Source organism: Aptenodytes forsteri, unplaced genomic scaffold, assembly GCF_000699145.1.
Source record: "Aptenodytes forsteri isolate BGI_AS27 unplaced genomic scaffold, ASM69914v1 Scaffold388, whole genome shotgun sequence".
Lineage (NCBI taxonomy): Eukaryota > Metazoa > Chordata > Aves > Sphenisciformes > Spheniscidae > Aptenodytes > Aptenodytes forsteri.
This window is the reverse complement of record NW_008795433.1, coordinates 723676-750120: the sequence shown is the minus strand read 5'-3', so window position 1 is coordinate 750120 and position 26445 is coordinate 723676. Positions and strand designations below refer to the sequence as shown.

Genomic DNA, 26445 nt, shown 5'->3' with positions numbered 1-26445 from the left:
CGCTGTCCTGACTGTGCCCCCTCCCAGCTTCTTGTGCACCTCCAGCCTTCTCAGTCGGTAGAGCATGGGAAGCTGAAAAGTCCTTGACTAGTGTAAGCATTACCTAGCAACAACTAAAACATCGGTGCGTTATCAGCATTGTTCTCATCCTAAATCCAAAACACAGCACTATACCAGCTACTAGGAAGAAAATTAACTCTATCCCAGCTGAAACCAGGACACTGCCACAGCTGTGTGCCGTCCTCTGAACCCAAATCCTTCAGCTCTTTCTTAGTTATGGGTTGTCATACGGGTGTGCCAAAAGGCTGGGCAGGATCTGCTTGGTGGCTCTCCAAGTAGATGACTGGATTTGCATCTGTCACCAGTTGACTGCCCCATCAGCCTGCAGGTACACTGACACGTAAGCTGACATATTCCTACAGTAATGTGCAAGTTTGTGAAACCTGGAAGGGAGCTCTTCAGAGTGTCCTACCAACCTCCAAGTATGGAGTTTGTTCTTAACAGAGTTTAAAAACGTAACTAGAGCAGGCAGTGAGTGGGAAGGAATGGTACAACCTTTATTTGACTAATTACGTGCAACTCGGTTTAACCATGATATGCTGTAAAAGAAGAAAAAAAAAATATTTGCCCAACATTAACTGTGACTCTTAAAAAGGAGATCAGCAGTGTGATCCTCCAGCCTGTCTGTGGTACCGGCCAGGGTCCTCCTGTTCACTTTTCCACTCTGCATTGTGACCAGTGAGATACTAATCCGCTGTTTCACCCTACAGCTTTGGAGATAAGACTTTAGGTTTCAGTAGCAGTGATTCCTGGTAATCTTCAATGTTGTGGACCCACCCACCATATTTAATAAGATACTAAACCTATAATTCCTGAGAAGAGCTGGGAAAGCTACTGGCAAAAACATGGGTCTTTCTAGGAGCCAGATACTCAGAAATACTGTTTTCTTCATAGGAATGAAAATGAAGTTACGTTGTGCTTGCTTTGGGGGGCGCATAGACATTGCACGTCCAGTCAGTGCTGATCTGAGTCTTAACTTATCCTTGGGGAGCTTGCTGTATACATTCGTGCTTCCTCCTTCTTCTCTGTCTTCTTCTGGTGCAGCTGTAGATTGGGAGAAGTTCTTCCTGCTCCAGGGTTGGCAGTTGCTTTAGAAACAGCTGTAATATTTTAAGGTAGTATTACTCCACTGCTTGGAGCTATTACTGCAACAGAGCCATGGTAACCCCTTGCTGGCAACCCCTTGCTGGCATTTGTGCAACGTAAGCCGTCATGGCTCCAGTTGTTGCTGAAGCTGATCAAAGGTGACCTGGCTGGCTTTGCACTGAAGCAGGCTAGAAGCACCTGCAGTTCTCAGTAGTGCATCTCACTGGGGGGAGGACAGATTCGCCCATCTATTCAAAGGCAATGGCCTAGCCCCCAAAATGTTGGGAAAGCCAACATTTATTTGGCTTTCAAATACAGGAAAGCCATTCTGAACTGGGGGAGGAGGGGTATAGGCTTTAGAAAAATCTTATTTTCTAAAGACCACTGTGAGCCGTTGAAGGTGGTAGCCTCTCAAGCTGTTGTACCTTGAGAAGGTGTCATCTGCCTGTGCCATAGGCAAGTAGTGCTGAAGCACCGGTTGTACAGCGGCAATGTTCTCAACAGCCTGTGCATGCTACCAAGGCATTGATTAGAAGCCAGTCACTGTTTCTCTGTTGGTGTATAAATACAACTGTATTTTTTCTTCATACATGATTTTAAAACATTTCAGTCACTGGCAGATTTTGCAAATTAACTTTTCCTTTCAGTTTAGTGGGTGACAACTGGCAAATGGTGAGCAGTGAAAGCCGGTGTTTGCAGTGTCGTGGGTCAATGTCAGCCTTGGTTTCTGCTGATGCAGGATTTTAAAGCAACCTCCTGTCATATGTAACAAGTGTTTTAAGTCTATAAAGAAATGTCATATACTAGCTGCTCAGCTAGGTACCACCTACCAGTAACCCCGTGGCATGTGTATAGCTTTAAAGTTTGCATTTTGCTAAGGACTGTGTCTGTGCTTTGCTCTCTGCCAGTGACTCTCCTTATGATAGCTCCATGCTGCTAGCTCTGCTTACTGCCAGGGCAGGATGCATTGCATTAAACTCGTTAACTATAGCAAATTGTGTATCAGGGAAAAAATAACATGTAAAACACCGTTACTATCCCATTGAAAGCAGCAGGGAAGACCAAGGTTAGCACCTTTATTATCAGGAAGAGGTGGAACTTCATGTAGTTTTATAAAAGTCTCAGCTTACACTTTAAAATGTGTTTTGTCATGTAACTATTTTTTTAACTGCCATTTAGCATATTTTATAGTTATGGTAAGTTGAATAGTTATATGGTTTAAGCCCAAGAAACTACTTAGAGGTTACCTTAAAAATGCATATATTTTCATAAAATGCCAAGTTTGAGATTCTAACCAGGAGAGGGAATTGCAGGTATGGGCAGAGCTGTGTTGGCAGTCCAGGACTACTAAAATGAGCGCTCCTGCTTCTTGCTGCTCCTGTGTGGCTGCTCTGGCCCTTGGCAGGCTGATTCAGCTCACTCATCAAGTGGAAAACTGTTCACTTTTTTTGGTTGGGTTAATTTTCTAAGCCCTTAGCTGGGAAAGGGAGAAGAAACGAGAGAGTAGTGAGAAGAGGATGTTTTTGGCCCCCAGTGTCGGTGGTTGGATGAACTCAGCCTTCTTTTCTGTTTGTATGGGAAGGAATTGGGCTATTTCAGTGTAAATAGCTTGCCCTCAATGAGGAGAGGCAAAAAGGGCAAAGGCTACGTGAGCAGCAAACTGGCTTCACATTGGACAGCCCTGAGAATTACATGATAAAGGTGTTTTACTGCCTGTGATCTCTGCAAGTCACCAGAGCATCCAAAGAGCTTGTCTTGCTTCCTCTGCTACAGCAAACTCATCCCTGATGACAAAAGATTTCCATCAGCATCAGTTTGGCCAGCCTGGAGTAAGCCTCCACATCTTGGCCCTCAGGTGCAGGGGAGAAGGAAGGGGACGCAGTTTTTCAAGCTGCATAGAGAGCAAAGAACTGTCTGTAATATGACTTCAGGAATGGTATATCTAAATGATTTCGCTTTCTAGGCTGGTGACATTAGGTTGGGGGAGGCAAGAAGGTGGGAGAGAAGGCTGCAGAAACACGCAATCTGTTAAGCAGAGGTAAGTGGCACCTGAGCAAACTGGAGGCACAGAGCACTGGGAAGCTAAATAAACACTGAAAATACAAAGCCAGTTAATTTCAGCATGTTTCACTCTTCATTTGCATCTGTCTTTTGCAAATGAAAATAAGGTAGTCTTATTTCTGAGGATTGCAGCTGGTGATGCCTTTGAGATGTTCAACAGCTTTCACATAGGAATATTGCGGGAATAATGCTGTAGCTATAGTGGCCCAAGAGAGCTAGGTTTGTAGGAAGGTATGTTATTTTGTTACACAAGCAAATATAGCTGGAAAAATAGAGACAAACTTTCAGGTGCTTACTTCTTTCTTAACCATGGGCTAGGAAGCCTGTGAAATGCCACTGGAAAACTTTTTGAGGAATATATGTGCAAAAAGGACAGAGATTTTTATTTGAAACCTTAATGGTCATAAAGAAAATCTACCTTTTGATAAAGTATTTGGAGATCAATGGAAATTATCCCATTCAAGATGGAGTCTACAGAAGAGTGTTTTAATTTTGCAGAACTTTGGATCTGTAGTAATTTCTACAAGCTGAGACCTGAGACAAAAATGACTATGAAATTCAACCAGAGTCAGATGAAAGTAAAGTGGGGAACACTGTGCAGTGTGACATCTTAGCACAAACCAAGACATCCTTAGCAGATGATAATATGTAAAACCATGCAATTAAGTGCATGTGGGAAAGACTGCAGACACCACCACAGCATGTGTATATGATCTTTTTCAAAAGATGAATGGATACCAGATACCTATTCAATGTTTAGTTATATACTGGTGCACAAGTTAATGTGTTGCTGGAAATAGTTACACTAGTGCTTGACATCTACAGGAGGTTAAGTAGTAAAAACATGTGAAATGCGGATGCAAAAAGAATTTGTGAGTTGCAAGTGTATGGGTAAGCTGAAGAAAACCCTGCTGTTATTTCTAATAGCATTAGAGTGAAAGGACACTTACTAGGTTATAACTGTTTTTAACACTTGAAGCAGTATATATAATCAAGGGGAGGCTGACCAGAATTAACAAGGCGTATTTTCAGGACATCTTGCAAGCAGTCGAGTGGAAGAGAGGTAGAGGTGATGAGAGTACCTTTCCAGAATTATGGTAGGAGAAGGCTTTCCCTATCTGTAAAACCAGAATAAACAAGGAGGAAGATCAGCTTACTCAGAAAGTACTGTCAGCCTAAGAGAAGGCACTGAGGCAGCTGTTCATTATAGCACTTGGTATAAGCCCCAAATATTACCCCCCAGCTGCATACAAGGAGAATGTTTTGTGCTGTCTACAGAGGAAGAAGTAAGTGGATATGAATAATGTCAGATACATACACTTGATGCTGCCTGTGTTTGCAGGGCTGTGATAGGAGCTCTCAGAAAAGGCAGTGCACGTAGCCAAACGAACACTGAGTATCTCCTTTGGGACATACTGTTTCCTCAGACCAGTGTTTGGGTTTCGTTTTAATACCCAGGTGTTTCTAAGAAAACTGATCACATTGTTGATAGGATACAGAGCACTAACATTAACACAGATCATGTTTTGAGCTGGAAAAAAAACAGTAGACTGGCATGATTAGAGGCTCTTGAAAAGAGCAGTCTGCTGGCCTCAAGCTAAACAAACCAAAATGTAAATTATGTGTAGGTGAAACAGCATGCCCGAGAGAGCTGTTGCGCTAGGGGTGTGTGTGCAGGTAGATCACTGTAATGTTGAGGCCATTCTTAACGTACCTGCCTAAGCAAATGAAAAAGCATAACTAAATTCTTGGGTATAGCTCGAGTTTGATGAGAGAGAGAGAGGAAAATGATTGCCAGTATGATCAAATAGGGGAGGAAGAGTGGTTTGGCATACATGTCTGTTAAAAATATGAAACTTTCTAAAAAAAAAGAAAATTGTTTGCCATTGTTAGTTGAAACTTGCCAAAACCAGCTTGCCATCAAAGAGCTTTCAGAGCAGTTTTAAAAGTACTGGATTGATGGATTCAAGAAAATTTGTTCAAGAAACCCCAAATTCGAGATGTTTTTAGCTGTTGTATTCTATTTATACAGATTCAGTGCTACTTTCTCTTATTTCAGAGAATGAGGTTTATATTTTGGATATTAAATGAGTGAGATTCCTAGAGTCTCTGGACTTGAAGTCTATATACCTTTTTGGAAACAAAAAAAAGCTGCTTCTCTGTATAGGTCAGAGTAGTGATTTTGGAATATTGCAAGTCTGCTGAAACACAGAGAGGAACATTTAAGATCTTTTCTGTGGAGCTACTTTTAAATGTTGCTGTTGCTCAGCTGGTCCACCCTTCTTCATACAAACTAAAAATTATGAATTTATATTGATTTACTAGTTTTCATTGTGCTTTTAATTACTGTTTAAAAACCAAAAGTTACACGGATGGTGTTTCGTATGCGGAACTTTCCATATATGAATATTTTTAAAAAATTAAGTCTTAACAATCAAAAAATGCTAGATCTATCTTGGTGACGCTCAGATCCGGAACATTCCCATTATAGATACCCCTTTTTTTTTTTTTCCCACATCCAGCATCAGATGTTAACAGCATAATGTCTATTGCTGGCAGAGGAGGTGGTAGCATCTAGGGACATTTCTGTGATGGGCAGTCATTCACTATCGTAGATTTTGGGCAAAGAGGCAGCAGTTGCTTATCACAGTGGTAAGCTGACTGTCAGTGCTGCAGAAGGCAGGTACAGTACCTGAACCATGCTTTGACATACTGCCAAAGCTGGCGAGCTGCATGCTCTTACTCCATCACATTGATTTTATAACTTTTTTGATAATGGTTATACACCACTGTACCCTCAGTTAAATTACATACATTTTTAGTTATGACATGTGGCTAATAAAACAATGAAAGCAACGGCATGAAGCTGTGTGTAATAGTTGCGTGCTTCTGGCAGGTTTACTGGGCAGCTTTCAAGAGGAAGCAGAAGCTAATTTATTGCAATTCCTTACTCTTCTAAGCCCAGCTTTTGAACTTCATGGAAAAATGTGGCCATTCTCCTTTTGTTCTTTGTCTCCTTAGACATAATGATAAACCAAAGTCAGTGCTTGAAGTTGAGTCTTAGATTGAGAGGCAGAAACTTTCTCGGTACACATCTTCTTATGGAATGAAACAAAGATACTACTGTTTTACCTTTTGTGGACAAATTATTTCCTGAAAGACTTCGTGATAATAACTTGAGCCCTTCTTCTGTAGGCATATGTTCATCTAAGCAGCCAGTTAAGTACCGTACCTATAGTCAATGAAGCTTGCTGGAGCGGTTCAGGGAGCGTGACTGAGAGCACCTAAGTTAGATACCAAAACCAGATAAGGTGAACATCTTCCGTGCTGCTTTTAGGTTTTCACTGACTTTTATGGGAAGTTAGGTGTTGTGTTAACCTTCTGACTTGGAATTGGGGGAGTTTACCACCTAGTTTTCATCAATGGACGTACTGCTGCAAGGGTTTGGTTGTAAGTTCTCATTAAGCTAATTGCATCTTCCCACCTTAACATGTAAGAACGTCATTTCCACAGCACAGTTAGGGTGATTACTGTTTATTTCCTGGTAATATTCTGATAACTGGTTGACTGGAACTGATTAAATGGTTCTTCTCTTTGGAGTTTAGTAGGTACTTGTAGGATGTATGAATGCCTTGTTCAATTAGAGCAGCAACTTCAGGCAAAACACACCAGCTTAGCAAAATGAGCACTGTAGCAGTAAGAGCTAGATAGTAACCTTTTTTTTCTTTTTTTTTTTTTTTTTTAAATAGAGTGAATGTATGAACAGGCCATAGATTAATGTGTAATCTAATTGTCTTGGCAGGGAGGGGAGACTCTGACCTATGGCATGTCTTTAACAAAAATTACTTCAGCATTGTCACAAATTGATTGGTAATACTTTTTCCTCACATTACTCATGGGATGTCAACAACTATGCAAATATGGAAATTTAACATATGTTTCCTTGCTGCTTTTACACAGTTTCTCACACCAGTTTAATGAGTAAAAACTGTCTTTTTAAAACGCTACTTCAAACCCAAGTCCTTTGGTGTTGAAGACCATCTCACTATTATTTTCTTAGTCTTCTGCTCAGATGTTAAATAGTTTATTCATCTGTTAATTTTACACACTTGGACTGTAGCCATTTTTATCTTATTCTGGTCTTATGCTGTAGTTAAAGTTTGTATATCTGGTAATCTTCCTTGTTACACAGTGTTGCATCTTTGTTGGGTTTCTTTGCTGTCTTACCTCAGAGCATCAGTTTCCATTGATCTTTTTGCTGCAACTAACACAGTAAAACATTAGTATCTTTCTTTTGATCTCTGTGGTAAATGCATTTATTTCTGAATGAAGCGGTAATGTTGTTAACTTTTGTAAAGACCTCCTGACAGCATAATAACTAGGGATGGACCAGTGATTTAGATCTAATAAGACCCAATCAGGTTATTTTGTGTTGTGCCTTCTGTCTCACATCTGTTTGTGGAAGGTGGTCCCGTCTTTCCTGTCACAGGAGCCAGGCAGTCCCCTTGCCAGCATGGTACCGCTCTTAATTTACCACAGGTGGATCAACTTGGACGCCTAAAACCTGGAGTATTTATTATTTTCCTGAAATCTGCTATGTTTACTCACCACACTTTATAAACACAGTTGTTTCACCATTTCATTTCACTGCTAGTATGTTTAGACCAAGATGTAATAATGCATGTGAAAGAGTTGGAGATGTTGTTATAGTTTTAATTAGGCTTAATTAGCACATTCCGTGTGTTTAAGTCAAAGATTTAGGGTTGTCTTTTTTGCAGTGTTGAAATATCTTGGATTTTTTGGACCAGGGAAGATGGGCATAGGGTAGCGATGTTTACTTGTGCTGGAGCACAGCTGTGTGCGCCGTGTTTTGCAGGTAGACTCCGGGAGTCCTGAGATGAGACTCACAAATCTTTCTTGATACTAAAGTATTGCGCTGTCAATTTGGGTATCAAGGTGCAGTATTTGCTAAAGCTTTCAACAGATGGCAGACTTACAAAGGTGGTGTGCCTGCAATAAACTCCTGTGTTTTGTGCTGTTTCGCTTTCCTTTGAGGGGCAGAAAGGATATGATCACGCAAATCCTTTTATCTGGACTGCAGGCTTCATGTTTTGATAAGAACAAAAAAGGGAATCTCGGAAGACAAATGAGATGCTTTAAAGCATTACTGGGTATTCAGGTCATCTTGGCTGTTGTAGAAAATGCTTCCTCTCTGCCTATTACATCTTTCTTAGATCTTATATTTTGTCTACAACCATTTATTGCTTAAAAATTAATTAAGTCAACAAGATTTTTTTTCTTTTTTTTTGATGGATGCAGTTGTGCTTTTGGGATGAGAGACTAGAGAATACATGATGCTCTCTTTCTCCATAGTACTTACAGCAGCATATTACTGTGTCCTCTCTGAGCTGCTTCGTAGTTGAGCACTGGATCATACTGTGCTCCATTAGAAGAACCAAGTGCTTTCTGCTTAGCACACTGAGCTCTGTTATTTGTTGATATGGCACAATACAAACTAATAAATAACTGTTTTTGTAAAGTACTGGAATTAAAAAGTGGATACGACCCTTCTCAAGGTTGAAACTAAAACCAATCAAATATCAATTTAACTTTTTTTTATTTGAGGAATAAAGTACATTTTTGCTTTTGAAGTTAGAGAGAGAGTAAAGTAGTGCATGTATTTCATGTACAAAGTATAAACAACTAATGAAAACAATTTTTATGGAATGCCTTTCCTGGATTTTAAAATTTCACACTTAATAGGTTACTGCAATAATTACTACTCTGTCAGTGCCATGATGACAGTTATCTAACACTGCATAACGTTTTGAGCAGTAACAGGAAAATAGGTATTCTCTACCTCTCTATTTTGTTGAGTTAAACTACATGTTTTTGAATATGAATAGTAAAATGTTTCAAATAAGAATAGTGGTGTATCATGAAGTGCATGCAAATATATTTTACTTCTTAAAAACAGTTCTGCTAGCAAATTTAAAAGACGCGCTCCTCTCCTCTCCTCTCCTCTCCTCTCCTCTCCTCTCCTCTCCTCCTGAAATGTTTTACAGACAATTTCCAAGCATTATTATTAAATCATTCTTTTAAACGAGATTTCATTTTGAAAGACTTGAAACATGCAGACAGACGGGAGCCTCTCTGTAGAGTCAGCTGAGGAATAGGAAGTGTTACTTCTTTGGTTTTCTACTTCAAATCTAGCCTACATAGCCCATATCAATAGAAATTGGTTATTGTTACAGCTCCCCTGTTCTTGGGTTGCTGAACAGGGCTTCCCAGCCCAAGTTGTGGTGGGTAGTCACTCAGGGAATGAGTCCTCTTTCTGCAGTGAGATCCTTATTCCAGCTCTCTGTACGAGATGTGCCTGGGTGCTGAAGGTCACTTTTGGGAGGCTCCTTCAGGAGCTGTGAGAGTCATTTGTAGCTCTGTTGACATCAGAGCTCCTAGATGCACAGGTCTGAATGAATCTAAAACTGTGCACTTTGCTTGAGAGATATGGTTGTACTGCATACTGTGGATGGATGCTGAGATTACTTTTCCTGATGCAGCCCAAAGTTTGCACGTTCTTTGAATGAACACGGGCTATTGTTCAGGTGTGCTAACAGCTTGACACATTCCACATGTGAAAAAATTTGATCTGGAAAAATAATCGGTGTTGCTGTACACATATATCGTATTTACAGTAAGCATGGTATAGAGTGGGTAAATAGAGAGCAGCAGTAGGTCAGTTGTTAGCTCACTGGGCACTTGTCCAAATATCATTAAAAATGTTGACATTAAATAGTTTGGGGATTTAATAATATTTAATTAACTACTATTTAAACACCTCAGCTCAGCTTGACCTACATGTCTAGTTAAAAAGTTCTGGTATAGATAATAGATTTGACATGTTCAGTATATAGTGGTTTGTGAGAGGCAATAGAGTGCTCTTCAAACTTCTGATAATCCCTTGTTTCTAAAGAAGAGGAAGAAACAAATTCACAATACTAAATATTGTCCTTTCTGTTTATTTTTCAGATTAGCACTGTACGTATATGAATATCTGCTCCATGTAGGAGCACAGAAATCAGCCCAGACGTTTTTATCAGAGGTATGTTTCCCCATCCTTTTTTTCCTTACACAACTTTCCGGTGTATGCAAGTGAAATAAATACATGTTCATCTAGAGTAAACAGCAGTGACAACCTTGAATTTCTATTTACATTGATCAGCATAGATTTCTGATTCTGCAGAAGGCAGTTTGCCATGTCATTTAACATGCCTTTGCATAACTATTTTTGCTGTGATTTGTTATCCCCGTTCTGTGATTTGCTGCTACATTGGGGAAAGATTCATCTATTTTCTCTAATAAATGTGCATGTCAGAGAATGCATTGACGGTACTCTTTGATGACCACCTAACTTATTGTTGATATCTCCAGTTGTGAATCATGTACCCTTCCAAAATACACAGCAGTCATGTATTTTACATCCTACTATCATACACTTGCAGTTCTCATTCTCTTAAGCACTGCTGACGTCTCTGTGTATTCTTACCATGCTTCTTACCACTTAACTTCTTTTCATCTGGCGAATCAATTATGGCTGCAACCATGTAGGTCCTGTTTCTTAAATACTTTCAACTGCTAATGGAATTTTTACCTTTACACAATAGCTACTATTTTTCACAGTCTTTCAAAGACTTTGTATACAACTTTTGAAGACTGGAGTAAATTATGTCTCCTTAGCTTTTTACATTTACTCTCGCATACAAAAATACCTGTATGCCAAGCATATTGAGGTCTTTTGGATTTATTATTGTTTTTAATCTTTCTTTGACAAGAACATTTAAGATAATAGTTGAATAGTGAGCAGAAGTGAGGAAAAATAGGCAAGATGTTGTACTAGGAAAATTTGCTGCTTCAACCAATACTCCTCCGAAAGCTAATAAAATTACTATACTGGTGATGACATTTTGGAGGTGGGAGAGGGGAGGGTGAGAACCCGGAGCGTTGTTTGTGGTGTTTATAGGAAATTCATGTAGCAGAGATAAGGAAAAGGGGTAGAATTGTGGTAGTATCAGTTTATGTTTATAATAAACTATGTTTTTGACAATTGTTTTTTCTCTTTGGTAAAGCAATGGAAAAATAAGAGACAAAATAATGGAGAGTATCATCTTGGCTTTCCCAAAACAGCTGTCATTTGTAAACAATACACTGTGCAAGATTCATTTTGCTCATTTTGGTTTTATGATATATTTGCAAAATGAGCAGTTGGCGGAAGTATAACTGGTATGTCATTTGGATTTCTAGAAAACATTCAATACAGTGTCTTGAAACTTAGCTTTTAAAACTAATTCAGTCTTGGGTTATAGAGAAACTCTCAGGTCTGAATGACTGTAATATGAGTATATATGTCAAATCTTTCAAATTAAGACTAATACTAGCCAAAAGACAGTAAACACGGGGCAGGGACAAATAATGCATAGAGTTGATATGGGGTGTCAGATTTCACACAAAGCTGTGAAAGGGTAAATATTATGCTGACAATACTTGTGAATGGTTGTATGTTGGAACCAGAGGCAGTTACCGCTGTGTTGTGGTTTAACCCGGCAGGCAGCTAAACACCACACAGCCATTTGCTTACTCCCGCCCTGACCAGTGGGATGGGGGAGAGAATCGGGAAGAAAAAAGTAAAATTCGCGGGTTAAGGTAAAGACAGTTTAATAGGACAGAAAAGGAAGGGAAAATAATAATAATAATGATGATGATGATGATGATAAAAGAATATACAAAATAAGTGATGCACAATGCAATTGCTCACCACCTGCCAACTGATGCCCAGCCAGTCCCCGAGCAGCGGTCACCACCCCCCAGCCAACTCCCCCCAGTTTATGTACTGAGCATGACATCACATGGTATGGAATGTCCCTTTGGCCAGTTGGGGTCCGCTGTCCTGGCTGTGCCCCCTCCCAGCTTCTTGTGCACCTCCAGCCTTCTCAGTCGGTAGAGCATGGGAAGCTGAAAAGTCCTTGACTAGTGTAAGCACTGCTCAGCAACAACTAAAACATCAGTGTGTTATCAACATTGTTCTCACCCTAAATCCGAAACACAGCACTGTACCAGCTACTAGGAAGGAAATTAACTCCATCCCAGCCAAAACCAGGACACACTGATACGGAGAAAGCTGGAAAAAATTTTATTTGGGCGAACAGGTTCAGATTGAGAAAACTGTGCACTAATATGGCTTCAAGAAAATAAACTAAAATGCACGAGTTAAATGGCAAGTGGTAAAAGCAGCAGAAAAAAAATGGTAGTTGATTGTGTGGTAGACAGGTCTTAACATTGTAATGCCCATTCAGTCCTGGGCTGTAAACCATAAATAGCTCTACCCCAACTCTGTACCCCATGTGAGTCAGCTGTTTTTGTTAGAGAGCGAGTATTGGCATATGGAATCAAAACAAGAGAACATCAGTTGAGAGAAGCACAAAAAAAGTCTTGTAGCGAATTTATGATGTAATGAAAGTTATGATTTTCCGTGTGTTTTTGTCTTTTTCTGGCTCATGGCTGTTGAGAAGCAACTGCCCTGTTGCTGCGAGCTTGTTGTGAGAGTACTTCAGGTGTAGGAGACACCCAGGTGGCATAGGAGGAAGTTTGTATTGGTTTGGTCCCTCCTTAAAAAGCATGGCTTTTTGGGCTCAATGCCCTCTCTGCTCTGGCAGTCTGCACCTGCCAGAATAGTTTGGGTGGATTTTGTTAAAGATGAGATAGTTCAGAGTAGCTCTAAAATTGAACGTTGGGGCGTAAAAGAAGTAAGTGTACAGAGATTGTCTGAGCTATACAGCGGTCAGTAGTATCTATATATGTATAAATGACAAAGGTTAAGAGCCCTTCCTTAAATATCTACCAGGAAACGTGGCTAAGAGTAATGGAAGAAAATTAAGAAAAGGAAAATTTAAGTTGGATATCATGGAATCCATTCTGCTACTAGATAACTTAGAGACGGTTGTCCTAAACATTCCTGTATTTTTGTAATGCTTTGTGTCTAGTTTAAATTTCATAGAACTGATCCACAAGTCAGAGGGCTGGAGAACCTGTCCTATGAGGACAGACTGAAGGAGTGAGGTCTTTTCTCCCTTGGGAAGAGAAGGTTCAGGGGGGACCTCATCACAGTGTTCCAGTACTTAAAGGGTGGCTACAAAGAGGACACAGGCTCTCCCTTCATAAGGGGCCACATGGAGACGACAAGGGGCAACAGGTACAAGTTGCACAGGGAGGGGTTTCAACTTGATATGGGAAAGAATTTTTTTTTTTTTTTACAGTGAGAACAATCATTCACTGGAACAACCTCCTCAGGGATGTGGTAGAGTCCCCATCACTGGAGGTTTTCAAGACGCAACTGGACAGGGTGCTAGGTAATCTCATCTAGGCTCCCTTTCCCACAAAGGGCTGTACCAGATGGTCTTTCAAGGTCCCTTCCAACCTGAGCTGTTCTGTGATTCTATGATTCTATGAGTCAGTAAGGTCTAGAAGTCCTCTGCTGATCTTTCAGTTAGAAGGTGAACTGTGTTTTGTGGTCCTTGTGGAGTACAGCCATCAAAGCTTTGTTGCCTTCATCTCTAAAACATAGGACCTCAAGCTCAGCTAGCACTTTCCTGTATCTCTTGACAGTAGAGAGCTCTTCAGTTTGTTGGCTATAACTCTTGTATCTCGATCTGCAAATTTACTTCCTTTCAGGAGACATAGCATGAAGTACTGGCTTGAAGTAACTCAGCAGCTGTTTCATACCAATTCATCATACAATTGGCAAAATGGCAAGGGGCTAGCACAACTAGCTTTCATCTAAACCGTGTCATTGCTTATGAGGGCTGAATAGAGCTAATTCAGATGGGGTACACACATTTTTGAAACAGAAGAAGCTGTTCTGCTCCAGAATCTTTCCTTTGGTGTCCCAGCTGTTATGTTTTCCTTGAAGAGCTGATCCTTATCCCACGTATTTTCTATCCATGAAGTTAGGTTCTAGCCTTGGAGGAATAATTCCCATTAGCTTGGCTGGACCAGGAAGGTGGGCATTTCCCAGTTAATCAATCACCGGTTATGAGCTTAATCGATACAGTTGACAATGAGGGTATTTTTCTAAAATTAATAATTTTTTAGAAATCTTTTTAAGTCTCTGTGATCAGACAGACTGACATCTGCCATGTGAGACAGAAGTATGTATTTTTTGAAAAATAAACCAAAACCCCTTCAAACAAGCCTCAAACTTCCACATTCCCTTCAGGCTCCTTCTCTGAATAAATTTCTCAAGATGAAATATGTCCTGTTAAAAAGGACCAGTGTAAGACTTGTGAATTGGGTAATTTCCTCATGAATACTGCTTGGGCATAGTGAGGGCTTTCTACACAGACATAATTTTTACTCTTAACTGAATGATTTTTCAACTTCAGGAACAATTTTTTGTTTTGGTTGTACGTTGCATCTCCTCATTACGCTGCTTTTGAAACTTCTCAGAAGTACTGTGTTCGTCTGGTGTAATTCCTGGTGATTAACAGAAGTCCTTCCAAGCCATTCCCAGTGCACGTGAGGAGCAGTCATGCCTCAGAGGAGTGTATTTGAAGAGTGTGTAATACCTTTGTAGTAGCTTTGGCTTTTATTTAAAAAGATTTTTTTTTATATACTAACTACTGTTACGTGGTGGTGGTGGGGTTAAGTGCCATGCAGTTGGTTCATTCTGCCAACTTTACCAGCAAAAGTGATAGTGCCTCAAGGTTACCTTTTAAAAATAATTTTTAAATAGCAAAATTATTTTTGAATAGTTGTATTCAAATAATATATCAAAATTAAACTAGGTTACTTCGTATGAGTGCAAAGAACATTTTTAGGTGTACCAACTACATATTCTTCTGCAAGCTATTGACAGAACTTGTATGTGTTTAAATTTCTTAAGAATTGGATGTGGAAATCATGTTGGAGTTGAGAATCAAAGTTTTAGTCTCTTTCGGACAATGCCAGCTTTACCAGTGCCTCTTGCATTATGAAATTAAACTAGGTTACTTCGTATGAGTGCAAAGAACATTTTTAGGTGTACCAACTACATATTCTTCTGCAAGCTATTGACAGAACTTGTATGTGTTTAAATTTCTTAAGAATTGGATGTGGAAATCATGTTGGAGTTGAGAATCAAAGTTTTAGTCTCTTTCGGACAATGCCAGCTTTACCAGTGCCTCTTGCATTATGAACACTGTGTCTACCTTTTATAGTATTTTATGTACTAAGCTTTTGTTTACTTTTATAGATATATATCTTTAAATACCTTTCATATTAAGCCTGTTTAAGCATTTCATTAAAATAATCCTCTTATTGTCTGCCATTACTTCTGTCTCTAGAGCAGAATATGGTTTGTGTTTGAATAATTTTTTTTAACAAAATTGGACAGGAAATAATGCTATGTGTAGTTGTAACTGGAGGAATTTGGAATGCGTGCAACACTCTAGTTTCATCCAGTTTTAACATGAGATATTCTTCTGTACAGTGTTTTGTGGATTTCTGCAGGACCTCCAGTTATTTGCAATAGAGCTTCTTCAGCAGTTACACGGGCTTTATTGTAGTCCGAACTATTTAATTTTGTAGTTAAGGACAAACTCATGACTACGGCATTAATAAAACGGTTGTGTGATCCTAGTTAAGATGCAACATTTGGGAAGTATTGCAGAGAGACAGGACGTTGTCACCATGCATTATGTTGTCTAATGGGTTCACTGATCAACAAGAAAAGTGTGGAGTCAAGGGTAAGAGTTCTTTTAAACTGCATTTCCTTTGACAACAGTGTTAAGCAAACCAGGCTTCCTAGGTGGGAAAGAAGTCATAGCCAATATAGCTCTGTTCAGGAGAGCTTGCCAGCGCAGACAAACCAAGCCAAACTAGCTTTCTATTTTCACTGAGTGGTGGGAAATTGGGTTATAACTCTGGTGCTGCTCGTATTTGCCACATTACCTCTAACAGTAAAGCACTCTGTGAGGATTATAAAACACTGGCTTACTTTGGATGCGGAGGGAAGACTGCCACCTGCTGAATCAGTAACATTAACTCCGTGTCTTCTATGTTTTCCTTAGTGCAAATTGGAAAATCTTTTAGACCATTTTAAGGGTACTTTTTAAACCTTTTTTTTTTCAGTCATGCATTTTTGACCTTAAAATAATGCATGTTTCAGTGGTGGAGTGATACAAAATACATCGTTAATAAAATTCTATTCAGAATCTAAAATAAAAAAAAAATTCTAAAATATGCTTTCCTAGAATAAGAAAAGTAAGTAAGTAATATGGCCATCCAGACTGATGATGATAAAGCCTTTCTTAACTACAAAATCTTTTCTTCTTTCTCTTTTTGCTCTCTGCCTGAATTATGTAATGCGTTTTAGTCACAATGATCACAGAAATGTACACCTCTCTTTTTATTGTTTTGTTTTAGATAAGATGGGAAAAAAACATCACACTGGGGGAGCCCCCAGGATTCTTGCATTCCTGGTGGTGGTAAGTATCAATTTTCTTTTCCTCTGATTTTTAGAATATGTCAATTGCTAGTTCCAGCAGCTGGAGGTAAGAAATTCAGGTGAACATTGTAAAAGGAATGTGAAGATGAGGATCAAGAACCATTTTCTTGTTAAGGAATGAAAGAACAGAAATTTAGATATAGAAAAAGATACAGATATTAGATACAGGAAAAGACATATTGCATAGTGCCTTGATAAGAAAGCATCTTTGAAAGAAGGTGGTCTGCATTTCTTCACCACCTTCCAGTAAATTGTGCATTTGAGAGATCATTCTACATATCCTAAATAATTACATTTGAAACAAACGGTATATTCAGAGATTCTGCATATAGAGGTGAGCTTCCTCAATCTTCAGTGCACATTCTAGTCATGGGTATAGCATATGAAAGTAATTAGCTGAATCCAGGCTACCAGCCTTTTTGAGAGGCAGCGTGCATTAGCATGGGCTTGGTGCTGCAGTGTCTGCATTTGCACAGTTTCTCTCAACTCAGAATACGGGTAGACATGGGGTTGGCCTGTAATTTTTTTATGCGTGATACCATTTGCTTATATATACTGCTGTGCAGGGACACGTGTGTGTGTGTAGAATTCCCAAGGAGAAAAGAGTGCTCATAGTCACTGCTATTTAGCCATGGTATTTATTAGTTGTCACATGATTTGAATATATCCAATATGCCTCCGTTTGAAAGAATACAAAATACAGAGAATACGTCCAACTGACAAGAGTAGAAGAATTTACAAGTTTGAAATTGGTCCCATTTGAACACAAAAACCCAAGTGATTCGTACAGCTGCGCGGAATGTTGTGTATTCTTCACTGACCTTTCCTTCATAGCTTTTAGCTATGTGATGGAAGCCTGGCAAGGAGAACATGTTCCTTGTATCTCTGATGTCTGCATTATCCTTAATTTTGATCGTCTGCAGCAGAGTGCTCAAATTTTCCACAATTCCGTATTATGGTGCTGGACTAAGTTACAGAGGGTTAAGTCTAAAACAATAAAGAAACACTATGAAACACTAATAAATTTTATTCTTTTAATTTTTCTAACATACACATAATTTCATTCCAGAAACTTTGTGTTCGAACTGATTTTTGCATAACTCTATCTGAAGGGGATTGGGGAGGAAGACTGATGGGAGTACCATAATTTCCTTTCACTCTTTATAACCCAAGAACATACCCATCTATTTCCGACTCTTGTCCATACACCTGTTTCTCTGGGAACTTTTGTTTAAAGCATGGTATTGGACGTTGGAAGAACTCCCAGTTTTCTCCCCAGTTTCTTGCCTTTTTATGTTACTACAAATCTGTCCCTTCCCGTGCTTTGTGGAAGTTAATTGCAGCAGTTGCCAGAGGGATGAGGTTAAATGCAGAGCTTCAGTAATATGCATTATACCCTTAAACCTTAGACTAGCTTCTTCGTCTATGCTACAGTGATATTAAAGGAATACAGCACTGCTTGCCTCGGAGAATCAGATAGCAGGATTGGACTCTTCAGAGATGTTTTACAAAGCTAAATTTTTTCATAGAGGTAAGGGTTTTCATCCCTTGGTGAGGAAGTGATATGTCTATTTCTCTATATATTCATGTGTCGTGTGCGTACACCATAAAACCTACACGAGTATTAAAATGATTTTCTCACCATCTCTCTAACTTCTTAACTTGCAGTGTATTTTGGGATCTCTACTGTGCAGCTCCAGAAAGACGAGAAACATGTGAACATTCAAGTGAAGCAAAAGCCTTTCATGACTATGTAAGTTTTGTGTGTCTTTACCACGCTTTCATTAATTGTATGTATAAAGGTAATAGAGAAATATTTCTACACTACAGTGGCTCAAAAATGCAGGTGTCCATCACATATAAGTAACTCTTAGTTTTCTGGGGATGCCTTAGAATTAGGATTTCCTAATTCTGTGATTACCCAGCACCATATGGAAAACTCCTGGAAGCCATCTCAGAGATCGAAGTGCTGTCCCATGTTTTAATGCAGAATGAAGAATGTCCTTCTATCCGCCTCCCCCCCCCCTCCCCCGAACACATCAGGCTGGTCACAAAGGCGCAGGGCAGATGGAAGCACAGATACGTCCTGTCCAAATATCCGTATTCTGTCAGTGCTAAAGAAAGGCTGTTCAGTAGATGGAATTGATGACCTGGCTTCTGTCAGGACCATACTGACTTAAAGTGTGATTGTTATTCAGGTATTTTTGTATGCTGAAGTAGGTATTTTTCATCAGCATAATAAACACTTCAGCATCATAGAACAAGTTAAATGCAAAATCATCTGGTCCAAGAGAACGGGAGGAATAAAGGGCAAAAGTATTATGCCAATTTTGATGCCATTGAGACTTAGTTCAAAACACAGCAGGGAGTTCGGTGGTGTTTTGCCTGCAAGGACTAAAACCAATAATAATAAAAAATAAAAAATTTCTAGAAACTAGGGTCCAAAACATTGCAACAGTTTCATTCCATTTTCTCCATTCTCATAATGTAAATTGAGCTCTCCAGAAATGTGGAACTGCATTCCAGAGTTAGGATGGAATTTGAATTCCTTCTACTATGTCAGCTCCTCTCCATCTGGTGATTTCATTTTTACTGACAAAATCCTTAGGAGGCTGACCACTCTGAGTTTATTGTTCCTTTGAGCTGTTGATGTAGTCTAAAGAGGGAGTATATCTCTCTTAAGATACAATTCTGAAACCTCTTTCCTTGAGTGTTTTCCAGGTCTGTCTAATTACTGCAGAAAAATATTTCTACAGATAAAATTAAAATTAGACTGCCATAGCCCAATGTCTTACAAACACAAATTTGGAAAAACAGAAATGAATCAGTTAAGTGACCATTTTCCATTTTCTGTTGTCATAATCTGATGATGGCTCGGCGTCCTACAGTATGTGAGCTAATGGTGATCTTGCCTTATTTGTAGTTAACAATGACTGAGGTTGTAAATGCACCATCAACACAGTTAGAACTGTTCAGCCTATTTTACTTACAGACCAATGCCACTTTAATACCCTGTTCTTGGTGGTTGGATTATGAGGCTAACTGGTAACAGAGCTTGGACAATTTTGCACAGTCATGTCTGGGCTACTTTGATGACTAGTCAGAATTAATGAAAAAAAAAGTCTCAGAGAGAGGAACAAGTTATAAGGAAGTTTTCCACCCACACAGATGTTAAAGACAACCAACTTGGTAAAGCATATTCCTCAAGTTAAAAATGAAGTACAATTGCTGCAATCTTTTTTACCTGTTCTGTTTTAAATATACAATTGTTGGAAAAATACAGTATTTCACTGTTGTTTTGAATCCTTGTTATTAGAGCAAGGTTTAATTTTCCCTGCTGAAGGAGAAATAGTTTTACAGGAATAGTTTAGGACTGCAGGGAATGACATTAGTGAATTAAATTTGTGGAGATCAGAATCCACAGTACAACAGTTGACTTCAGTGGGGGACATTGTGCTCCCAAAATACAATGTGTATAACAAAAGCCAAAAATCTGAAACCTGTAAATGTTGTTGTGAGATATAATTTTGAAACAGAATGATCAGTGAGAGGAAATTTTCAATGAAAAAGTACTTGGAAATCTAAAAAGGCGTGGATTCCACAATTCTTTAAACCCATGAGAGTTTCACTGATCAGTAAGTTCACTATTGAATAAATTTTGAGGTATACTAAGAATTTGAGTAGGTGAATCAAAATAATGTCAAATAAAAAAATATTGTCTCAGTATCGCCATTCTAGCGTTTCTAACTTATACGGGTCTTGGAATATTACATGGCCTTATTGCACAGTTCTGTCTGCATTATTATGTGTATTGTCATAATTCAAAAAAACCGAGAAAATACTCAAATGAGTTCTGTGTGTTATATAATCTTGTGATTGTGTGAATGTTTAAGTTAGTGTATAAAGTCATGTTTGATGAAGGAAAAATAAAATCATGGTATGCTTCTACAAGCACATCAATCTGTGTTAAGACACGATGAATGTTTATTTTAGAAATAAATTGCTTTATTTTAGAAATTAATTCACCAGGTACTTCTAAAACCCATTGTCTCTTAATCTTTTAAGGTGACAGGAAAAGCTAGCTTTTGCATTATTTTTGTCACAGTTGAGATAAACTCATCTAATATCTAGCAAGGCTCATGGTGTTCCTTAGCATCATGTGCTTTTTGCTTAGTAAGACAGGCTGCATCATGATAAGTGCATACTTTTGAAATCTTAGATGTGTTTAATATTCCGTGAGTGTATTGTACGTTCATATTAAAGAACATGACAAATCATTATAAAACACAGCCAAGCATATTTCACAGCAGAGGAGGATGAACATTTATTAAGTGAAATCTTGACCCAGGCAGTGTTTTGCCATTGACTCCAGAGGGGTCAAAATTCCATCGTCGGTGAAGACCATCAGAGAGCCAGTCTCTCGATTCTGGCTTCTCCATCAGGCTGAGGGGTTTGGTAAATCAAAACCCTGCTGTTAAATTGCAGAGCAATTTCTAGCTGTAGTGTCGTATCTGAAAACCGTAATTGTCAAGTACAAAAAGCACAGAAGACTTGTTTATTAATTCATACTAACAATTCAGAATTTTTTATTAGGTATGTGTTCTACTTGACGTAAGAAAAATCATTCTTGCTGAAGGTGTGAGTGATCTGATCACACCATACGTGCCACGTTTAACGCTAAGTAAGCTGAATTAGCTGAACCAATATCTTGTCTGTCTTTGCTTTTGTGAAGAGAGAAAGGTTTAAGAATGTTTGATGGAGGAGGAAAGCACTTGCAGATGATTTAATGATTTGTGAAATACTGCTGCCTCGGTCAACATAGTCGCGAGTCAATCTGGAACACACAGGTTGACTCATAAAATGAATAGATACAGAAAGATTCAGGTTTTTTAAGTTTTCTTGAAGTTTTACAGTATCTTAACTGCAGTTGCAAAAATGTCATTTGATTTCTCCCCCCTCCTTCTCAGACAATGCTTTTTTGAGAGATGAGGTTTATTTCATTATTTACTGTGCCGTAAGGTTTCAGTATGTGCTTTGCTTGTTGTTGAATACAATTAAGTATCTGCAGCTGGACCTTGTACATCTGCAGTATACTTGGGTGAGAAGACTAGCGGGATCCTTCTTCGACTGACTATACTGCTGTCCTGAAAGAGAGTGCATATGGAGTTTCCTCTAATATCAGCTCTGCCTAATCAAGCAAGCTGAGTCTTAACCGTGTGCCTATCAGTCTGTGCCACCGAGTCTGTTCTTGACTATTTGTGTAAAAAAATACAACAGTAAAACTAAATTCTTTTAGGTAACTATTATTTAAATTTTCTGATATATGTGTGCGTACAGGTTTCTTTATATAGTAGCATCCCCATTCTGCTGAGAGAGGGTTTGGAAGTACTATTTAATTGTGTTCGGATTGTACTAATACAACTTCTGATTTTTATCGAGCTAGTGAGAGGAGAAGAATCTTTCACGTCTGCCAGCAGGAACATGAAGTGACTGTCAAGGTGGAGGCTGTAACTGCTTGCAGTACTAACAGTGCTCATCTTACTAAAAATCCAATAAATAGAAAAGCAAAGGCCTATTCTGGCTTTAAAAAGAAGATTTTCTATGCTCATCCTGAGGTTAAGTATTTGCAGCTCCTTCATATTATTTAAAAGGGATTCTATTTTTATTTTCTGTTGAGATTTGCAATTGGAAGTGTTCTCTTCTGAGTGAACAAGGTTCTGAACTCATTGGGTACATTTATATAATGTATTTTAGGCTTGAAAAGACAGATGCATGTCATGAAAGTGTGTGTGCTGGATCAGGGAGTTAGGTTCTGGCCTTGAAGTTTTAACGTAAATGATTTGGAATTAGAAATTGTTTACATTTCAGGTACTTCAGGAGAGAAAACTGGTGCTTGCTCACCTAGCCTATTAATATTGCAGATGTTTTGGTAGGAGTAGCTTATTTGAAGCAGAAAAGCCCCCATGTTTCTTTTTCAGGTACCTATTACTGTTCCTGGAGAAAAACTTCTCCGTGCTTTGAAGTCTTGTGAAAAATCATTTACATGGATGCTCTGAGACAAAATTTAGTCTTCATTGTAGAATGGGTTTTTCGTTCTTCACAGTGTCCTAAGGAGATCTCTTCATCTCTATAGATAAGATCTCGTTTCTCTGGATTTTGAACTGAGATCTTCTGTTGAGAGAAGTGGGTTCCAACGTGCATCTTGTTCCTGCCTTCCTTCCACTTCTTCACAAGCTGAAAACATACTGGGTCAAAAGGGGAAATAAAACATAAACCTTGTGATTCCTCGGAGAAGAATGGATTTTTAGCAGCACCCCTACCAATGAACTTCTGACTGCCACAAGTGACCACTCTACTCTTCCTCAGGCCTGGCTATTCATTCACATCTCTGGACTCTGGGTTTGGAGGGGTGGTACCTGAAAAGTCCTTTCTTACAAGGTTATTTCTGTACATAACAGTTAAGATCTTTTTACGGTCCAGAAGTTCCTGTGCTTCTCTCACCCTCCTTACAATGGAAGTTCTTCCATGTGGTGTTGGTGCAAAGAGGGATCTATTGGTTCTCATAAGTAGCCATAGTAAAATCTTGATTTCCCAGGTAAGGTTTTATTAGTGTCTTCTCCATAGCTCTTTGAAAGATCACTTTTGGTATGAATAAGGGTCTCCTGTTTGTTTTTATGGCTCCCAAAAGAATGCCAGGTAATTTACAGGGTAAGAAAAAAGACACATTCATTGCCCCAGAGACTGCATAGTCTCATAAGCTGGTATCACATTTCCACCTGACTTGTTAGCACGTTTTAATAGTGAGCTGTATGACAGGAAGCTTAGCTTTACGTGAAGGTTGTAGGGTATATTAAAGACTATGCTATAATCAGTTCTGTCCAGATTATTCCTTTTAAAGGTCATAGTGATATAAATCAAATTTTTCCAGAAGTTATTGGGCATAGTGTTTGGACATTTGAGATGGCTGATCAATCTCTTTGTGAGTCTTTCATAAGACATTTATTTCAGAGGGAAAAAGCAACATTTCCTCCCCAAAATTTCATAAGAACAGGTTGGGTCTCCGTATTTATTGCTGTAATTCATGGGAAAAAAAATTACCACTTTCTTCTCTGGACCCATCTTCCTTCAGCAGAACTAAAAGGCACTTGCCTGCCCTAAATGCCCCAAACTGCCTAATTTATAATTAACAGTACTCAGAATTTGAGGAGTTATTAATATTTTTACATCATTTTTGGACTGAAGATTACCATGAAAGGCCTGTGAGAAGATGTTCTCTGAAGGCATCGTTACATGTTTGTTGGAAGTGACCATAAATCTCAAGCCTTATGTTCCCATAGCACAGTGAAACTGTATTCTGCAACGAGGACTGCTTTATTCAAGTTTCATTAAACTATCTTTTTTTACTTCTAAAACCCACACAGAACTGTCTTTTAGGTGCAGATTTTTGTTGATCTAAACACATGGAAGCTTATTCTGTTTCAGGATAATTTTTGAAAATGTATTTTCTTGTATTACCCAGGTGGTCTGAGTTTATGCTTAACAGCAGTCACAATCTTTTCCAGGCAGTCTATCACACGACCTCCTTTTCTGCTTTTTGTGTATCAGGGATGGAAGAACTTGTTCTAGCTGTTGATTTTCTTGCCTTCCCTAGCTCTTGCTACTGTGATCTTCTGCAGGAAGCCTTAGCTAGGGCAGCTTGTGCTTCTAGGTCCTCCCAGGTTTCTTGACGAAAATTGAATTCTAGATCTGGTTTTCAGCTGTCTGTTTCCATGGAGAATGCGTGTTAACTCCTTCTGCTTAAAACAAAAATCAAAACAAAAGCTCTCCATCATCCCCAAGTGTGGAAGAGCAGGAGATGACAGGTACCGGGGGGATGGAGGGGAATCAGAGATAATCTACAAATTGCTGAATTCAGTGTCACTCATGGGACAAATGCCAAATTGTATTGCCATGGGATCATGAAATCTATGGGTCCATGAATGAGATCAACAGATTTCAGATCTCTGAGCAATTAGTAGCTTTCCTGCAAACCCAGGAGAACCTCTCTGCATTGCTTTCTTCTCTGTTTTCGAGGTTCTCCATGGTCCCATGGGCTGTCGTTAAAAGCAGAGGTCCCCAGGCACAGTTCTGTGGGTAGGTGTGATTTTCTTTGACTGAGGAGTATGTGCAATACCCTGCATAGTTTGTGCTTGGCCTGCTTTGCTCAGTAATGATCAAGGACTGTTGTACCAAAAGCAATGCTTCTGGTCTGAGTTACCTACTAATTTCTTACATGAATTCTGCAAACTTGTGGAAGGCCCTTTACATGTTTACTGGTCATCACTGTATCTGTAATTTCACTTTCAGCATATGTTCTTCAGACATGTGATTCTTCCTACTATGTAGACACTACCTGTGTCCACCTGGAGAACAGGTTATTTCTTAAAACTAGAAAAAACTTACTTTAAGTGGCCATAGCATTCTTTTCGTAAGTAATATGGAAATGGAAAGCATCTCCTTCCATACAGTCATGGTTAAAACAATATCCTTTGCTATTTGTGCAAATAGCGTTCATTTTTAAGTATGAATGAAATGCCTTTCTTTACTGCTCTTTTCATTCTGCAGAGATCATGTCTCCCTTCCCAGTCTTCAAGTATATGTATAGTAAAATGTATGCTTAGATAGGAAAGCTAGAAGGAGACTAAGGAAGTCTGGCATTTGCTTTGAAACTTCGTGTCTGAACACATTAAGTAAATCTATATGGTTAAGGACTGCACTGGTCTATTAGAAAAATAAAATGAACAAGTAATGAATCATATTTTGTGCAGAATACTCTGTTAATGTGTCTCACAAGGTGGTAAGTCCTTGGCTTTCTCGTATGTGCAACCAAAAAGCTGTAAATCTGAAAAACGTGATGTATGTTTAGAATTCTTACCTTCCTTCAGTTGTCAGTTGCGTCGGAACACTAGTATCAAATGATGTGAATGTCTTCATGGGAGGACAGTACTTATTGGAAGGTTTGGAGAGGACAGTGTCGTTCACAATCTGAGAGTCTTGTACAATGGTATTGGCAGAATTGTACACAGGCAAGCTTCATTTTTTCAGTCTCTTCAACTCCTTAATTTTACTACTTAGTAGGTGTTCTTTAATGCAATTGTGTGGAAAGAATTAATTAAAAGCATGCTCCAGCCCCCAGTCAAAGTTGGCATCACTTTCTGCAAAACTGCATTGACTTGTGTCAGGATTTGGTCCACATATTTATAGGTCTATCTCAAAATGTTGCGCTGTTATTTCCAAGACTATGAAACTATTCTTGTTTGCTCTTCAGAAATTTTCAAAGTTGAGAAATTGGTACTTTCCTTGGATTGTAGAGACCCTTTTTGCAGGAAAATATGGATTTATTTTCTTTTTGTTTCCTGTTAAGAAACTGTTGTGGTTTAACCTCAGTTGGCAACTGAGTACCACACAGCCACTCGCTCACTCCTTCCCCCCCACACCGCCAGTGGGATGGGGGAGAGAATTGGAAGACTAGAAGTGAGAAAAACTTGTGGGTTGAGACAAAAACAGTTTAATAATTGAAATAAAATAATAACAACAATAATAATGTAATAGTAATAATAATACTACTACTACACAAAGCAAGTGATGCACAGTGCAGTTGCTCACCACCCACCCACTGATGCCCAGCCAGTCCCCGAGCAACGGCCCCCCCCCACCAACTT

General features: G+C 39.0%; 1 protein-coding gene across 1 annotated transcript in view; it reads left to right on the top strand.

Moving 5' to 3' along the window:
• The first annotated feature begins 1272 nt into the window (after window positions 1–1272).
• Window positions 1273–26445, top strand: part of SSBP2 (single stranded DNA binding protein 2) — a 157238-nt gene continuing 132065 nt past the window's right edge. Inside the window, exons 1-4 of the mRNA XM_009281020.1 lie at window positions 1273–1304; window positions 10237–10309; window positions 16663–16724; window positions 18413–18497. Coding sequence (XP_009279295.1) covers window positions 1273–1304; window positions 10237–10309; window positions 16663–16724; window positions 18413–18497 — 252 coding nt within the window. The remainder of the gene's footprint in view (window positions 1305–10236; window positions 10310–16662; window positions 16725–18412; window positions 18498–26445) is intronic.